Raw genomic sequence first — 15,065 nt, forward strand, 5'->3', positions numbered from 1 at the left:
GAAAACTTCTGAAGGGAGCCTAAAGCCTTCTCATCTGGCTCATCTGAATCTACTCTGAGCATTGCCACTGGAGTTGTCACGATACCAAAATCTGAAATCCAATATCAAGACTAAGAAAAATATTCAATACTTGATACCATTTTTGATACAGCAGCAAAATTTTTTGAAAGGTTATTTACAATAAGACAAACTCAACTTTAACGTTCTAAATTAGGACAAAGCCAACATACAGAGGACAATTCAGCCTTTTGTTCACTACTAAGTCCTTCCATTTGCCTGTTAATCTACTGTTGATACGATTCAATTTTACAAGAAAAAAATAGGAACACTCTAAACTAAATATAAACAACTGCCTGGTCCATGCAAATATATTCAGCAGCAGCTGGCATAATATTTTCTGTTTGTATTGATTTAGGCACAGATAGATTTTTGAACAATTTACTTTCATAGTATCAATTATATTGAGATATCGATTATTTTGACAATCCTAATAGCCTCATCAAGGAAGATCAGCTAATTTGCTTGTGTCTGGGAGCTTGTTCTGTTGATTGGGATCCATATCTCAAGACCATATAGATGAGGGTCAGAGCATAGACAGTCTGGTCTGGTCTGGTAGTGCCCATATCTAACTTGTGGTAAAAGGGATTTTCCTTTCTACCTCAATGCTCCTTAGCAAACTATGTTTGAAGCATAGTTATATTGAATTAAATTATTATCGGCCCACCTTGATTTGCAGCATTTTGGGTCTAGTGGCTGTTGCGAGGAGTTGGAGGAGCTAAATCCAGCTGTTTAGAGGTTGAAAAGTCTAAACATATGAATCGAAGTATGTTTCTCCAGTTTTATGATTAATATTTAATCTGTTGAATTTACCTTTTGCTATATTGTGTCTTTTTTTACTTTTATTTGTAGCACATTGAGATACTTAAAATGCAGTATTATTATTATTATTATTATTATTATTATTATTATTATTATTATTATTATTATTATTATTACCACCCCCAACTTCATTGCTTAGAACTTGATCTCTCTTTTAAGGCCACTTGGAAACATGCAATTTACAAGTCTTTATAAACTGCAACATGGCCACTTACTGCATGCACGTTTTTTTTTCTTTTCATCTTATTCTTTTTCTTTTTTCTTTTTTGGTCTACGCAATAAGTGCTCCTCATTTGGAATCAACAAAGATCAGGCCCGTTTGGGCCTAATCTTTGTTGATCTTCAATGATAGGGTTGTTACCAACAGGGGGGACGCCGAGGTAGTGCTGTGGGTCACAAGCTTAGTTCCCTACCATGCCACCCCCAGAACCCACCCCGCCCTCACCTCAACTGCCCAGGCTTCTAAACGTACTCTATTTGCGCTTACATGGAAAATAAGAAACATGTGAATAAGAACAATATGCTATATAGTGGTGCAGGAGTTAGGGAGTTTGTCCTGTAACCTCTTGGTTGACTCTGACCATCTCAGATGTTTTGTCCTTGGGCAAGACTTTATTGCCAGCTGCCGGTGGTCAGAGAGCCCAGTGGCGCTGATTTATGGCAGCTTATCGGTGTCAGAGTGTAAATGACTGACTGCAGCGTGAAGCGATTAGGGGTCGTCGGACCAGAGAAAGCGCTATTCAAGTAAAGGCCATTTATTCTTTGTCTGCCATCAGTTATAAGTTATGTAAGATATATCTTCAGTCCCCATGCACAAAAAGAAGCAACATCTCCTTTGAATTATACTGTACTGACAAGGTAAGGGGTACTTACACAGCCTATCCATTAGTTAAGGGGGTCCCAAACTGGTTGAAGACCCCTGCTCTATTGTCTATTTTCTGAAAATGGAGCACGGTACGACCTACCTGTAAATGACCATCTACCCAAACTGACATGTTGGGCAAGGAGGGTATTAATCAGAGACAAAGTCACAGAGGTCCTCCGTGATGCTGAATGAGCTGCAATGATCCACAGCCAGGTGTGAGAATCTGTCAACAGGACGGCTATCTGTTGTGCACTCATAAATCTGCCATTTATGGATGAGTGACAAAAACACAGTCACTGCTGAAAGAAAGCCATAAAATGTCTATTTTGCCACGAGCAATGTAGGGGGAACAGCAAACATGTGGAAGAAGGCGCACTGGCCAAGGGAGACCAACATGTAACTACATGCATAACTCTATGTGGGGGTTCCAGCTAAGACTTCAAATCATCCTAAATACATCATAATCACTGGTCGAAACATTCCCAAAATAATTTGCAGATAAAGTTTGTAACACAGTTTGACTTAGGGGAGCTAAATGCAAAAGGTTTTTATTTATATATAAAAAAATTTGAACCATGCATTACTTTCTGTCCACTTCACAACTATGCACTGTTTTGTGCTGTTCTTTTACACAAAAACCCAATGAAAAAGTATCTATGTTAAATAATGCAAGAGTTATGAAAAATGATGCAATTTCCCATCTTAAATCGTTATGAGGAACATAATCACAGCTGGGAACCTGTCCAGTGTGTACCATGAATCTCTCCCAATGACTGCTTGAGATAGGCACCAGCTCCCAACCACTCCCCACCCCTGCAACCCTACACCGATAAGCAGATATAGATAATGACTGAATAGATAAATACCACTTCATTGGACTGGGATTACATTTAACGTTTAGTGTCACTATTGGTGGGGGATATTTCATGTGTGGTGAGTTTTCCACATGCAATGGTTGAAATGGCTGTATCGCCGTCATAGGGTATAAAATGTCAAAGCAATGTCAAGCTGTACGCATTTAATTCACCAATCAGTACAGACCTGTCGGCTAGCTGCATCGTAGCATAACTGTGCATTACATCGACCAGTGGCGTGGTTCAAAATCTGTCTTTATATACATGTAAATAGCTATGTTTTGAGTGCTAGGCTGGGCAATTGGTTTACTTAATTTATTTATAGCATGAACAGCAGTTTTAGTTTTTTCTTTATTTTCAGAGATAAGAAAATGGCTGTTAAAGTTTGCAAATAGATAGTGAGCAGTTTTTCGTTTCTTGGAAAAAGAGGAGAGATCTGGTCACTGCACAGAAATAACCTATGATCTCTGCACATCATCTGATCAGCCAGTCTTCAACTAGATGGGCATCCTGTTACAAAATTGACTGGGAACAAGATGGGGATGTTTCTTCTGTCTTAATATAATTAAGACAGAAGATAATTAATAATTTATTATAATTAATAAACTTTCGCCAGCTGAACAGAAACAAGACTTACTATTGTTATTATTGTTTTGGTCTAAAGAGGAACAAACTAGAGTCAGGACGCAGCTTCAGTTAGTACAACTACAAACCAGTGATCAGTCCCAAAATCTGGGTGGAGTGAAGAAGACAGACCTGAACCTTCAAGGACACATAAAGACAGTTACAAAGTCAGCCTTCTTTCACCCGAAGAACATTTACAAGATTAAAGGACTAATGTCCCAACGAGAACTAGAGAAACTCATCCACGCATTTATCTTTAGTTGCATTGATTACTGCAACGGTGTTTTCACAGGTCTGCCCAAAAAAATCAATTGGAGAACTGCAGCTGATCCAGAACGCTGCTGTTTGGGTTCTCATTAAAACCAGGAAGATAGAGCACATCACACCAGTACTAAAGTCCTTGGAACTGGGGGGATGTAGCTCAGAGAATAGACTTTAAAACACTTCTGTTTAGCACCAAATACATTAAATATCTGTTGTTGCTGTATCAACCTTCCCAGACCACTCAGATCTTCTGGTTCTGGTCTACTCTGCATACCCAGAACCAGAACCAAATGTGGAGAAGCAGCATTCAGATCCTTTGCTCCACAAATCTTGAACAAATGTACCTGTACAGCAACATTAGTAGAACTACATTTCTTCTTCTTCTTCTCCTCGCAAACCAGTTTAAAGCTGCATATTGCCACCTACTGTATAGGGAGGGAAGTGTGTGACTGTGGAGTTTGTTGTGGAGTAAAAAGAGCACACTAAATGGACAAACACGAGCAGTAAAGGTAACAACGGAAGCTTTTATACATGCTCATGTAGTAGAGAAAAAAGTAAAGTGAAGTGAAAGGTGTTCTTTAAAAAATGCTACACAAGTAAAATACAAATTCTTTGGCCTTCATCTCATGGAAAAAGAGGGAAATTAAGAACCAAAAACTGCTTCTGATAGCTTTCCTTTCAACAGGTCTTGTGGTCTGCAAAAACTTTGACACCTTTGGCTATCTGAATATCTATAATTCAGTCTTTTCTGATAGATTCAAAAAGCTGGACTCTGTGATAGAGAAAACCTCTGCATTTCAACATCATCAGCCATTTTGGCATGGCTTGGGTGTGGACTCCAGAAAGTATCTAATTTTCTGTTGTTGCTTTTTAATGCCAAGCATTGAAAAAACAGATGCTGTGTTTAAATAGAGAGATACATTTGCATATGCCATCTACTCAGACGTTGTTTAGCACAAACAAATGTACCATCATTGTTTTGGTCATCATCACATGACTAGGTGCAAGGACTCCAGTAAATGTTTCCTTAAAACAGTGCACCTTGTAGATGTAGCACATGAAACAGTACTACCTGACTGACATTTTTATTCTAACCTAATTGTATATGTTGCAGCATTGTAGTGACAAGCTAACCTTCTGTGCTCTTGTTGAAATATGCTGCTATTGCAAACAGTCTTTTTAGACTGCTTGAGGGTGTTTGGTATAAACGTTAACGTCCTCCAGGGAAATGTGGTTTTAAAGTTAAGACGAAGGCTGGATCTTTTTGGTTTTATGCAAACTGGCACCAATGTCTGTTGGTGAGACATAGTCATGAAACCAATCTGAACATATTCTCAGAGAAGAAGAAAAGAAAACTACAAGCAGAAAGGTTTTTCTTCAGGACACTGGGTTCAGTAGCCTACTAATATTTTAAAAGCTGATTGGAGGTTTGAGCAATGATTCCTTACTCACCCCAAAGTTGGTGAGCAGTGGTGTGTGTGTGTAGGTCAGCATGGTGTAGCTGGGACACAAGGTCTGCATGTACACATCAGCAGTAAGGGTGGTGGCAGTAGGGTAGGCCAGGGTCTGAGCTGCAGAGTCATGCTGGTTGTAGTCGGATGAAGACCACGGCATCACAGCAGGCTGCAGCCCGGTGTTGGTGACAGAGGGAGCAGCTTTCCACCCTGCACACTGCAGCCCTTCGTCTGTGGTTCCAGCCGACTGCTCAGACGACGATGCATTGGCAACATCTGAACCAAAATCATCAGGATATGACAGATCAGCTTGAGATTACAGACTTATTTTTTTTTTTACATACAGCCTTCTTTCTTCTGGATAATTTGTAATGGGGTCCGTTGAAGGTGAAGCACATACCTTGTGTAAAAGATGACTGATTGTTCTGAACCACCGCATCCTAAAAAGGAAAACAGACAATATCAGTAAAAAAAAAAGCAGTAGAACAGCAACCATCCATGTCATGTTTATATATAAATATGAAGTATTTACATCTTAGTTCCAGATGGTAACTGTTGCTGAGACGAGATCATAATTACAGTGCAGAAGTTTGTGTGAAAGACATGCCTAAATGAATGCATGCAGAAACAGCAACATAGTTGTTTTTTTCTTGTTTGTGGCGTCTTGTTTCTATCCATTTATTCATTATTGTCTAAATCCATGTTTTTTCAAGCAAACTTAGATTGTTTTAATCAAATGAATTGATTAAAACAACAAGGTTAGAAATAAGGATTTGTTCTTGAAAACATAATTTTGTCCTTCAAACTTTTCTTAAATCAAACAATCCTCCATTTGCAGCAATTAAAGCCTTGCAGACCTTTGCCATTCTAGCTGTCGACTTGTTGAGATAATCTGAGGAAATGTCCCCCAGTGCTTGCTGAAGCCCCTCCCAATAGCTGGATTAGCTTGATGGGCACTTCTTATTGGGGCTGAGATCTGGTGACTGTGCTGGCCACTTCTTTATAGACAGAATACCACAATGACAATGTCTAGACTGCATTTCTGATTAATTTGATGTTATTAGAATTGAAGAAAATGTAGCTTTTCATTGTAGCTTTTTTATCAAAAACAGCAGGCCATTTCTAAGTGACCCAAAACTTTTGAGCGGTAGTGCATAGTGATTATAGAATTTTAAAAAAGTTACATTTTTAAGTCCAATGTTTCAAAAACAGGCTGAGATGTGCAATCAGATTCTATCCTGTTTCAAAACTGACATTGATTACAAATAATTTTTCCTTATCATACACTCCTGATAAAATTCTTATGACCAGGAAGTATTCATGTGACCCTATTGAAAGAAAGGCTTCAAAATGCAAAAAAAAAAAAAAAAACACACAAAAAAAGAACAACAACACAGGAATATAAGACAAAGCAAATGGAGTATGCAGATGACTAAAACTCTGTTCAGGCTGATTAAGAGTTCAACACCACTAACCTTAAAGATCCTACACCAAACATGTGTAGTCCTTGTTTATCTCATGTCATTATTCCCTCTGGGCCTTTTTGAATTTCTTACAAGATCATCTGGGTAGTGTGACAACAACCTTTAAGAGTTATATCTGTCTAAGGTCTGTGACATACACAAAGCCCTTACTAATGCTCCTACTTAGCTATGACAGAAAGGTTAAAAGAGCAAAAAATGTATTTAAAGGTACATAGCCACGTAATATGCTTATAAAAAAAGACCAAAAACTGTTTAATCATGACAAAATAAGTTTACATACACCAAGCCTACATCTACATAGTGTTTTGATAGTTCTTTTTGAGCCGAAAGATAATTTGCTCTTGGGCACAATTAACAAATATAAACAGATGAGGCACCATTTAGCAGCAGTATCGCAGAACTATCATAATGCCGGTTTGCTTCTTTTATAAATCATTTGTAAATAATGCAGGACCGACCCTGGTACCCTGGAATTGCCTGACAATAAAGCGACAGCTTGCCGTGATCGAAGACCAACCGTTATTATTTAAATATACCGATCTACAGCATCTTTAAGAGCCTCATATCAGAATGTTTACACACGTCAATCAACTCTGCGATCATGTCTGAGTAATCGGCAGGTTTAGCATCTGCTTCAGTGAACACCAACGTTCACACTGTATTCCCAGCTAAATTCCAGTCTTTTCCCTCTTGGAATCATATTTTTTTGCACTTTTTTCATCGGATTTTGGACCGTTCGTCATCGTTTTGCTGGGAAATGCTAGTAGCCGTTAGCTGCTTCCTTGTTTTAACACCTGCTGCGCATGGTGCTAAAACATAGCTCACTTTGAGTCATACTGGACAAATAAACAAATATCTGAAATAACATCTTGAGAAAACAAGTTTTCTGATTTTCTTTGCTATGTAATAATACGCAGCAACCTCAGACATACACTTAGCTGGCAAACACAAATGTGTATAATCCACTTTTTTTCTTTATCCTAATTTCCTTCTTCATTCTACTTGTCTCCCCATCTACTGTTTTTAATAGAGCTGGTGTTACTTTGCACAGCCTTGTTCATTTTTGTAAATAGTCTGTCGGTGATCTCTTATGGATAAATATACATACACATTTTTCCACTTTTATGAGGTCACTTTCTCAGTTGCAGACTTTTCCAGTTGATATCCTTTTGGATATCCACTCTGATATGGAACAGGTAATATATAAGTACAATATCAAAAGGATGCTACATCATTGGATGAAAATGTAATTTGTCCCTACAGAAGGCTTCTTCTGATGTCACAGAGAAAGTGAAACTGAAAAACTGATGTGATATGCTTGGCAAGTTTGCTAAAATGTAATTGTAGCAACCCCAAATGGTCTGTAGTAATTTGGCTGGCCCCCACATCCTTGTATGCATGCCTTACAATGTCTGGGCATGCTCCTTATGAAATGATAGATTGTGTCCTCGGGTTTCTCCTCCAAGCCTTACAAGAATCACTGATCTCCTAGACAGCCTGAGTCGTAACCTGGTGGGGAGGCATGGACCTAAACATGATGTCCGGAAGATGTTCTATTGGATTTAGGTCGGGGGAGCATGGAGGCCAATCATGGGGTATCAATTTCTTCATCCTGCATTAAGTGCTTGCATAATCTTGCTACATGAGGCCGCGCATTGTTATGCACCAGGTGGAACCAGGACCCACTGTGCTAGGGAGAGTAACAATGGATCTAACAATTTCATGTCAATAACTAATGGCAATCATGGTGCCATTATTTATCCTGCAGAGGTTTCTGCATCCAGTGGATTTGCCACCCAATACCAACATTGGCTCACCTCCAAGCCGATCATGCCAAACAATGTGGCAGGCAGCATAACATTGAGTTTCTTCAGACCCTTTCATTTCTGTCACTTTATTTCAGACTGAACCGGCTCTCTATGTGAGAAGAACAGGGCACCAATATCAACCCTGTCAAATGCCAGTTGAGCTCCACGGTGCCGGGCAGTGAGCGCAGGACCTACTAGAGAACATCGAACCCTCAGGTCACCCTCATGAAGTCCATTTCTCGCCAGTATCTCCACTAGCTACGTTTACATTGACAAAAGTAATCGGAATAAAAAAGCATCACATAAACAAACTAATCTGAATACTATGACCAGATTAAGATCAATCGGAGTGAAATTGTAATCTGAATGAGAGGGGTGGTTTATGTTGATTTATAAATTAATCAATGCGCATATAAATGCTTGTCAGGCTCAAGTCATTCCAAAATGCCAATCTGACCCGAGTGCGCATGTGCGCCTGACGTAAACGTGACATATTTCCACGTTGGTGAGTGGCAGAATTAAGCTGGGAACCAAAACTGCCGGGGCTCCCGATGCAACCTTTCTGTTAATAATAAATTAAAATAAAACCATCTGTACACATACCAGCACACAATTTTCCTTTATATATCAAACCTTTACCTGAATGTTTGCATACCTTAGCTTCGCCTCATATTCTGCCCTCTACACGTCCATATTCAACCATTAATAGTTAATGACATGCATCTCATGAATAGCGATGTGGATTGAAATGAGTCAGTTGATAATTTTATTTTCATCATGGTGAAGTGGCAACCACAGAATTAAAGCAAAGAAACTTCGAAAAACTGTCCCAGAGGCATTTATGAAATTTGTAAATCAGAGGTAAAAGCACACGTGTCCCACATTAAAAGAACCTGTTAAAAATTAAACCTGGTTGATTGGTTGCTTTAAACATTGGATTTTTAAATTCCTCTGAGGCTGTGCATTCAGATCGACATTCAGAGGAGGGAGGGAGACCAGGAAGAATGAGAGGTTTACCCCGTGATGATAAAGGATTATTTGCTGTGCACCTTGTCACAATAATTGCAAATGGCTTGTACTTGTATAGTGCTTAATCAAGTCTAACGACCCCAAAGCCCTTTACACTACAGTCATTCATTCACACACATTCACATCTGATGTTGAGCAACTTTTGTAGCCACAGCTGCAGTGATGCAGACTGACAGAGGCGAGGCTGCCATTCAAAGTGACACCAGGCCCTCTGACCACCGCCAGTAGCTAATGCACGTGTCTTGCCCAAGGATGCAACAACGTAGACGGTTGGAGTGAGGGGTTGAACCGACAACCCACCACTGTCTCCCCATCTGTTATGCTGTGGTGCACACCACCCTGATGATCATCGGGGAGAGGAATATGATGGTAGAAAACCCTGGTAAAATGTTTTCAGGCCCCATTTTGTGGGTACAAAACTTTATAAATAAGACCCCTGGTCTTCAAAAAGCTCCTTCAGCCCCAGTTCCACTGATTCCGAGCCCCAAGGCTCCATCACAAACAGGGAAAACAGGGCATGGGGCAGTGTCATGGTTTAAGTTGTGTCTGGCTTCTTTGTTATTTTGTAGTTCACTTAGCTCTCCCTTGCTCAGCTTTAGTCACTCCTCTGGACACTAATTAGTTTTCATTCCCGTCACCTGTCAGGCTGCAATTACCCCTGATCTGTTGCCACCTGTGTTCACCTCTTTATAAGACTCACCTCATTCTGCTCTCGTCGTCGGTCCATAGCGTTCACTCCCGCTCAGTCTCTGCCAGAATCCTTGTCAGCTCAGTTTTTTGTTACAGTCAGCCTGAAGACTTTCTGTCAGCTTTGTTTTGTTCCAGTCTCAGCCTAGATCCAGCTCAGCTCTGTTCCCACTCCTGTTCTCATCTCCTGGTGAGCTGTTCCGGCCTCCAGTCCATGGCCCAGAAGTTCTGGTCTCAAGTCTACGGCTCAGATGTTCTGGTCTCCAGTCCACGGCTCAGATGTTCTGCTCTCATGTCCACGGCTCTGATGTTCTGGTCTCCAGCTCAGATGCTCAGATGTTCCGTCCTGGTCTCTAGTCTTCGGCTCCGGAGTTCCTCCCGGTCAGTCTCTCCACACGCTTCCTGCCGGCCAGCTTCTGCACCCTACACCTCCGTCTGTTGAATGACTCTGGTCCCATCATCATCCATCTTCCACACTTTTCAATAAACTCACTCCTAAGAACTAGCTCTGTGTGTGTGTGCTGTGTCCGGGTTCATCCTAGACAAATATCTTAACATTATGTACCGGCCAAGGGATGAACCCGAGCACGCACAGAGCCTGGTGCAAAAGCTGGTAGGATCTGCCTCGCCTCCGGTTCATCTCGCCTGGGTCGCCGTGTGGCGACACCCCGCCTCTGTTTCGTCTCGCCATGGTCGCGGAGTTGCGACGTCACGCTTCCGGTTTGTCTGCCGGGGTCGCATCCGCGACGCCCCGCCTCTGACTCTGATTCCTGGATCGCCTTCTGCGAAGTCCGCCTCCCACACTGTGCAGCAATTAAAGGACGGCGCTCCTCGTCGTCGCTGCCCAGCGTTAACTTTTACTGCTGCCCAGCATATTAAGACTTTGCTGCCCAGCGCCTTCTGGTTTTTATTTTTGTTTTGAGTTATTTTTTTGGGTCCTTGTGTTTTGAGTTACTTAACGTTCCTTAGTTTTTCAATGTTTTTTTTTTTTATTTGTTAGAGTTTTTTAGGTTTGGTTTGTTGTGTTCTAGTTCTGCTTTAGTTTCTAGTCTTTTTGTATATTTTTACTGTTTTAGAAGAATTATTTCCGCCTTCTGTTCTTTGTTTAGGCTCAACCTTAGTTTTTGGTTTACTTAGGATTTTTTGGGATTTATGTTGCTTTTGAGTATTGTGTTTTATTTTTTTGTTTTGTCCAGGTTTTTGTGTCCCAGGTTTATTCTAGTCATTCGGGTTTTTCTTTAGTATTCTAGTTTTTGGTTTTCTTAGTCAGCTAGTTGGTTTTTGTGTCTTTTTCTAGCTTTATTTACTGGGTTGCAGTAGTTAATATTTTACTAGAGTGTTTTTGGTTTCTTTTTATTCTTTAGGTTTTGTTGTTATTTTCTAGTTCGGTTTTTGTTCTATGGCTTCTTGTTTTAGCCATAGCCCTGATTTAGTGTTCTAGGTTCGCCTTTAGTCTTCTGAGTTTTGTTTTTGAGTTCCAGTTTTTTTTACCTTAGACTTCCTGTTTTCCTTTGTGTTCTTAGTTCTAGCTTTAGTTATCTAGTTTTTTATCAGTTTAGCTGTACCAGCCCTCATCTCCCTGTTCTGCTTTGTTTCATAGTTTTGCTTTAGCGTTTGGTTTCTTTCCTAGTCTACCAGTCTTGTTTTGATTTTTCAGTTTTAGACCCGTAGATCCGGCTTTAGACCCTGTAGTCCCTGTCTAGCCCTGTAGTTCTAGTCTTAGTTCTGTATTTGTTTTTATTTAATTTTTTTTTTTTTTTTTCCCCTTAGTATCTATGTGTGTGGGTTCCTGCGCTGTGTGGGTTCCTGCGCTGTATGGGTTCCAGCGCTCTTAAGGGTCCCTGCGCTTTCTAAGGTCCCTGTGCTTTCGAGGTCCCTACGCTTAACTTCTCCTGTTTTTCTTTTTTGCCCTGTTTAGGTTATTCTTGTTCCCTCTAGCCTTCAGTAGTTTTATTTTGTTTTGACTTCCCCTAGTGTCTCTGTTCTGTTCACCTAGCCCTCTTAGTTCTTGTTGTTCTCCTGTTTAGCCGCCAGAGCCCTCCGGCGTTCCTAAGTTGCCGGCTGAGCCCTCTGGCGCACCCGGCCTCTCGCTGCCCAGCGCATGCAAGTCGCCACCAGAGCCCTCCGGCGCTCCCATGTCGCCGGCTGAGCCCTCTGGTGCGCCAGACTGTCGCTGCCCTGCGCACGCAGGTCGCCGCCAGAGTCCTCCAGTGCTTATAGTCGCTGTCTGTGCCCTCTGGCGCGCTTGGCCTGTCGCTGCCTAGCTCACCCTCTAGTTCCTGGTGTTTGCATTTTTCTTGATTCCCCGGCGTGTTTAGACGTCCTCTGTTCTCGGTTCTCCGGCATGTTAGAATGTCCTCAGTTCCCTGGTGTTTAGGTCTTGGTTTCCTGGTGTTTAGATTCCTGGCGTTTAGATTTAGTGTTCCCTGGCGTTTTAGACGTTGCTGTTTTCCTTGCGCCCCGGCGATCTCCTTCCTCGCGCCCCGGCGTTTCCCTCGCGTCCCGGTGTTCTCTTTCCTTGCGCCCCGGCGTTTTCCCCACGCCCTGGCGTTCTCTTCCCCACGCCCCGGTGTTTCCCTCACGCCCCAGCGGGTTTCCCCTGGCGTTCTGTACACCAGTCGTGCTCCAGCGTGTGTTGTTGAGCCTTGGTGTTTTCAGTATGCCTGTTCTTCCCTCTGGCGTTGTCGTACACCTGTCCTTCCCTTTGGCGTTGTCGTACACCTGTCCTTCCCTTTAGCATTGTCGTACGCCTGTCCTTCCCTTTGGCGTTGTCGTACACCTGTCCTTCCCTTTGGCGTTGTCGTACACCTGTCCTTCCCTTTAGCATTGTCGTACGCCTGTCCTTCCCTTTGGCGTTGTCGTACGCCTGTCCTTCCCTTTGGCGCTGTCGTGCGCCCGATCTTTCCCTTTGGCGCTGTCGTGCGCCCATTCTTTCCCTTTGGCGTTAAGTACGCCCGTCCTTCCCTCTGGCGTTTCCGTACGCCCGTTCTTCCCCCCTGGCGTTTGTGCACGCCTGTCTTGTCTCCCTGGTGTTTCCTTTCGCCTGTTCCCCAGAGTTCGCTGGACTTTCGGTTCCCTAGAGTTTTCTAGCCCCTTTGGTTCCCTAGTGTTCTCTAGCCCCTTTGGTTCCCTGTGTTCTCTAGCCTTTGGTCCTCCGTGTTCTTGACCTTTTGGTTTCCCGTTTTCTCTAGTTTCGTTGGTTCCCCAGTGTTTCTCCTAGGCTTTTGGTTCCCCTGTGTTCTGTTCTGTAATTTAATCCCCTGTGTTCTGTTTTTTGGAGGGGGGGGGGGGGGGGGGGGGGGGGTAGTGTCATGCTTTAAGTTGTGTCTGGCTTCTTTGTTATTTTGTAGTTCACTTAGCTCTCCCTCGCTCAGCTTTTATCACACCCCTGGACACTAATTAGTTTTCATTCCCGTCACCTGTCAGGTAGCAATTACCCCTGATCTGTTGCCACCTGTGTTCACCTCTTTATAAGACTCACCTCATTCTGTTCTCGTCGCCGGTCCATAGCGTTCACTCCCGCTCAGTCTCTGCCAGAATCCTTGTCAGCTCAGTTTTTTGTTACAGTCAGCCTGAAGACTTCCTTCAACTTTGTTTTTTGTTACAGTCAGCCAATAGACTTTCCGTCAGCTTTGTTTTTGTTCCGGTCTCAGCCTAGATCCAGCTCAGCTCTGTTCCCACTCCTGTTCTCATCTCCTGGTGAGCTGTTCCGGCCTCCAGTCCATGGCCCAGACGTTCTGGTCTCAAGTCTACGGCTCAGATGTTCTGCTCTCAAGTCCATGGCTCAGATGTTCTGGTCTCCAGTCCACGGCTCAGATGTTCTACTCTCAAGTCCACGGCTCAGATGTTCTACTCTCAAGTCCACGGCTCAGATGTTCTGGTCTCCAATCCACGGCTCAGATGTTCTGGTCGCCAGTCCATGGCTCAGAAGTTCTGGTCTCAAGTCTATGGCTCAGATGTTTTGGTCTCCAGTTCATGGCTCAGAAGTTCTGGTCTCAAGTCTATGGCTCAGATGTTCTGCTCTCAAGTCCACGGCTCTGATGTTCTGGTCTCCAGCTCCTCAGCTCAGATGCTCCGTTCTGGTCTCAAGTCTTCGGCTCCAGAGTTCCTCCCGGTCAGTCTCTCCACACGCCTCCTGCCGGCCAGCTTCTGCATCCTGCACCTCCGTCTGTTGAAAGACTCTGGGTTCATCATCATCCATCTTCCACACCATTCAATAAAACTCACTCCTAAGAACTAGCTCTGTGTGTGCGTGCTGTGTCTGGGTTCATCCTAGACAAATATCTTAACAGGCATTAAGTCAGGGACTAGAGACACGCCCAGGACACGTTTGTTTCCCTCTTCCAGGCATTTATAGGCCAGTCAAAACACAAACTGCGCCAAGTAAAACCAAGAGTTGAGAAGCTGAATTAGTTGATCTAACTCGAGAGCTATCAGTGGAAATGGGGTTTTAGAAGTGGATCGAGCATTGCCAGCAATGCCTGGTGGCATAATCCTCTCAAAGTAGAGAGCCCAAATAAAACCTTTACCAGTGAGGTCCAGGGACAGCGTGGCTCCCACACCCTCCAAGAGAGAGTCATGTTGTGTTCAATTTGTGAGTTGGGAATCTCAGCTGGAACAGCCCCTAAGTCAGACTCACAAGTCAGAAATTCGGGATCATACCCGACATACGCAACTTCCGCATTCATGATGGCTGCAACTCGCAGTAACATTGAGTAAAACTTAATTCTGTCTTTAGTAGTTCTCTATTGTTTATGTAACATTTAGTCAGTCATACATGTACCCCTTTTCAGTGTTCATAAGATGGGATATTTCATCACTGATATATATGCACAAAATATTGTGTAGAACAGCATTATTGTCATTGGTGTAACAACAGTGGCCATAGTGGATTAACAAGTAATGAAGCATTGCTACCTATATTAAAGCAGCACCATGCTTTAAACAACAAAGTTTTGACCCAAGTGTTAGCTTATTTTGAGATATATTAAATTAACTTTCATCCTCTAGTGCCTAAAAGTTACTGCTTAAATGTTTTATGTTCAGTTAAACTGTTCAGAATGTAATCAAAATTACTGATAACCAGTGGTCTAATATTGTGATGCAGTTTCTGCCTG

General features: G+C 42.5%; 1 protein-coding gene across 1 annotated transcript in view; it reads right to left on the reverse strand.

The window, feature by feature from the left end:
* LOC105919560 (POU class 2 homeobox associating factor 1) overlaps positions 1–15,065 on the reverse strand; it is a 51,296-nt gene that overhangs the window by 17,470 nt on the left and 18,761 nt on the right. The window contains exons 3-4 of the mRNA XM_012854893.3: positions 5,341–5,380; positions 4,939–5,216 (exon numbers count right to left, since the gene is read on the reverse strand). Of these exons, the coding sequence (XP_012710347.1) occupies positions 4,939–5,216; positions 5,341–5,380 (318 nt within the window). The remainder of the gene's footprint in view (positions 1–4,938; positions 5,217–5,340; positions 5,381–15,065) is intronic.

The sequence above is a fragment of the Fundulus heteroclitus genome, chromosome 18 (assembly GCF_011125445.2).
Source record: "Fundulus heteroclitus isolate FHET01 chromosome 18, MU-UCD_Fhet_4.1, whole genome shotgun sequence".
In the NCBI taxonomy this organism is placed as follows: domain Eukaryota; kingdom Metazoa; phylum Chordata; class Actinopteri; order Cyprinodontiformes; family Fundulidae; genus Fundulus; species Fundulus heteroclitus.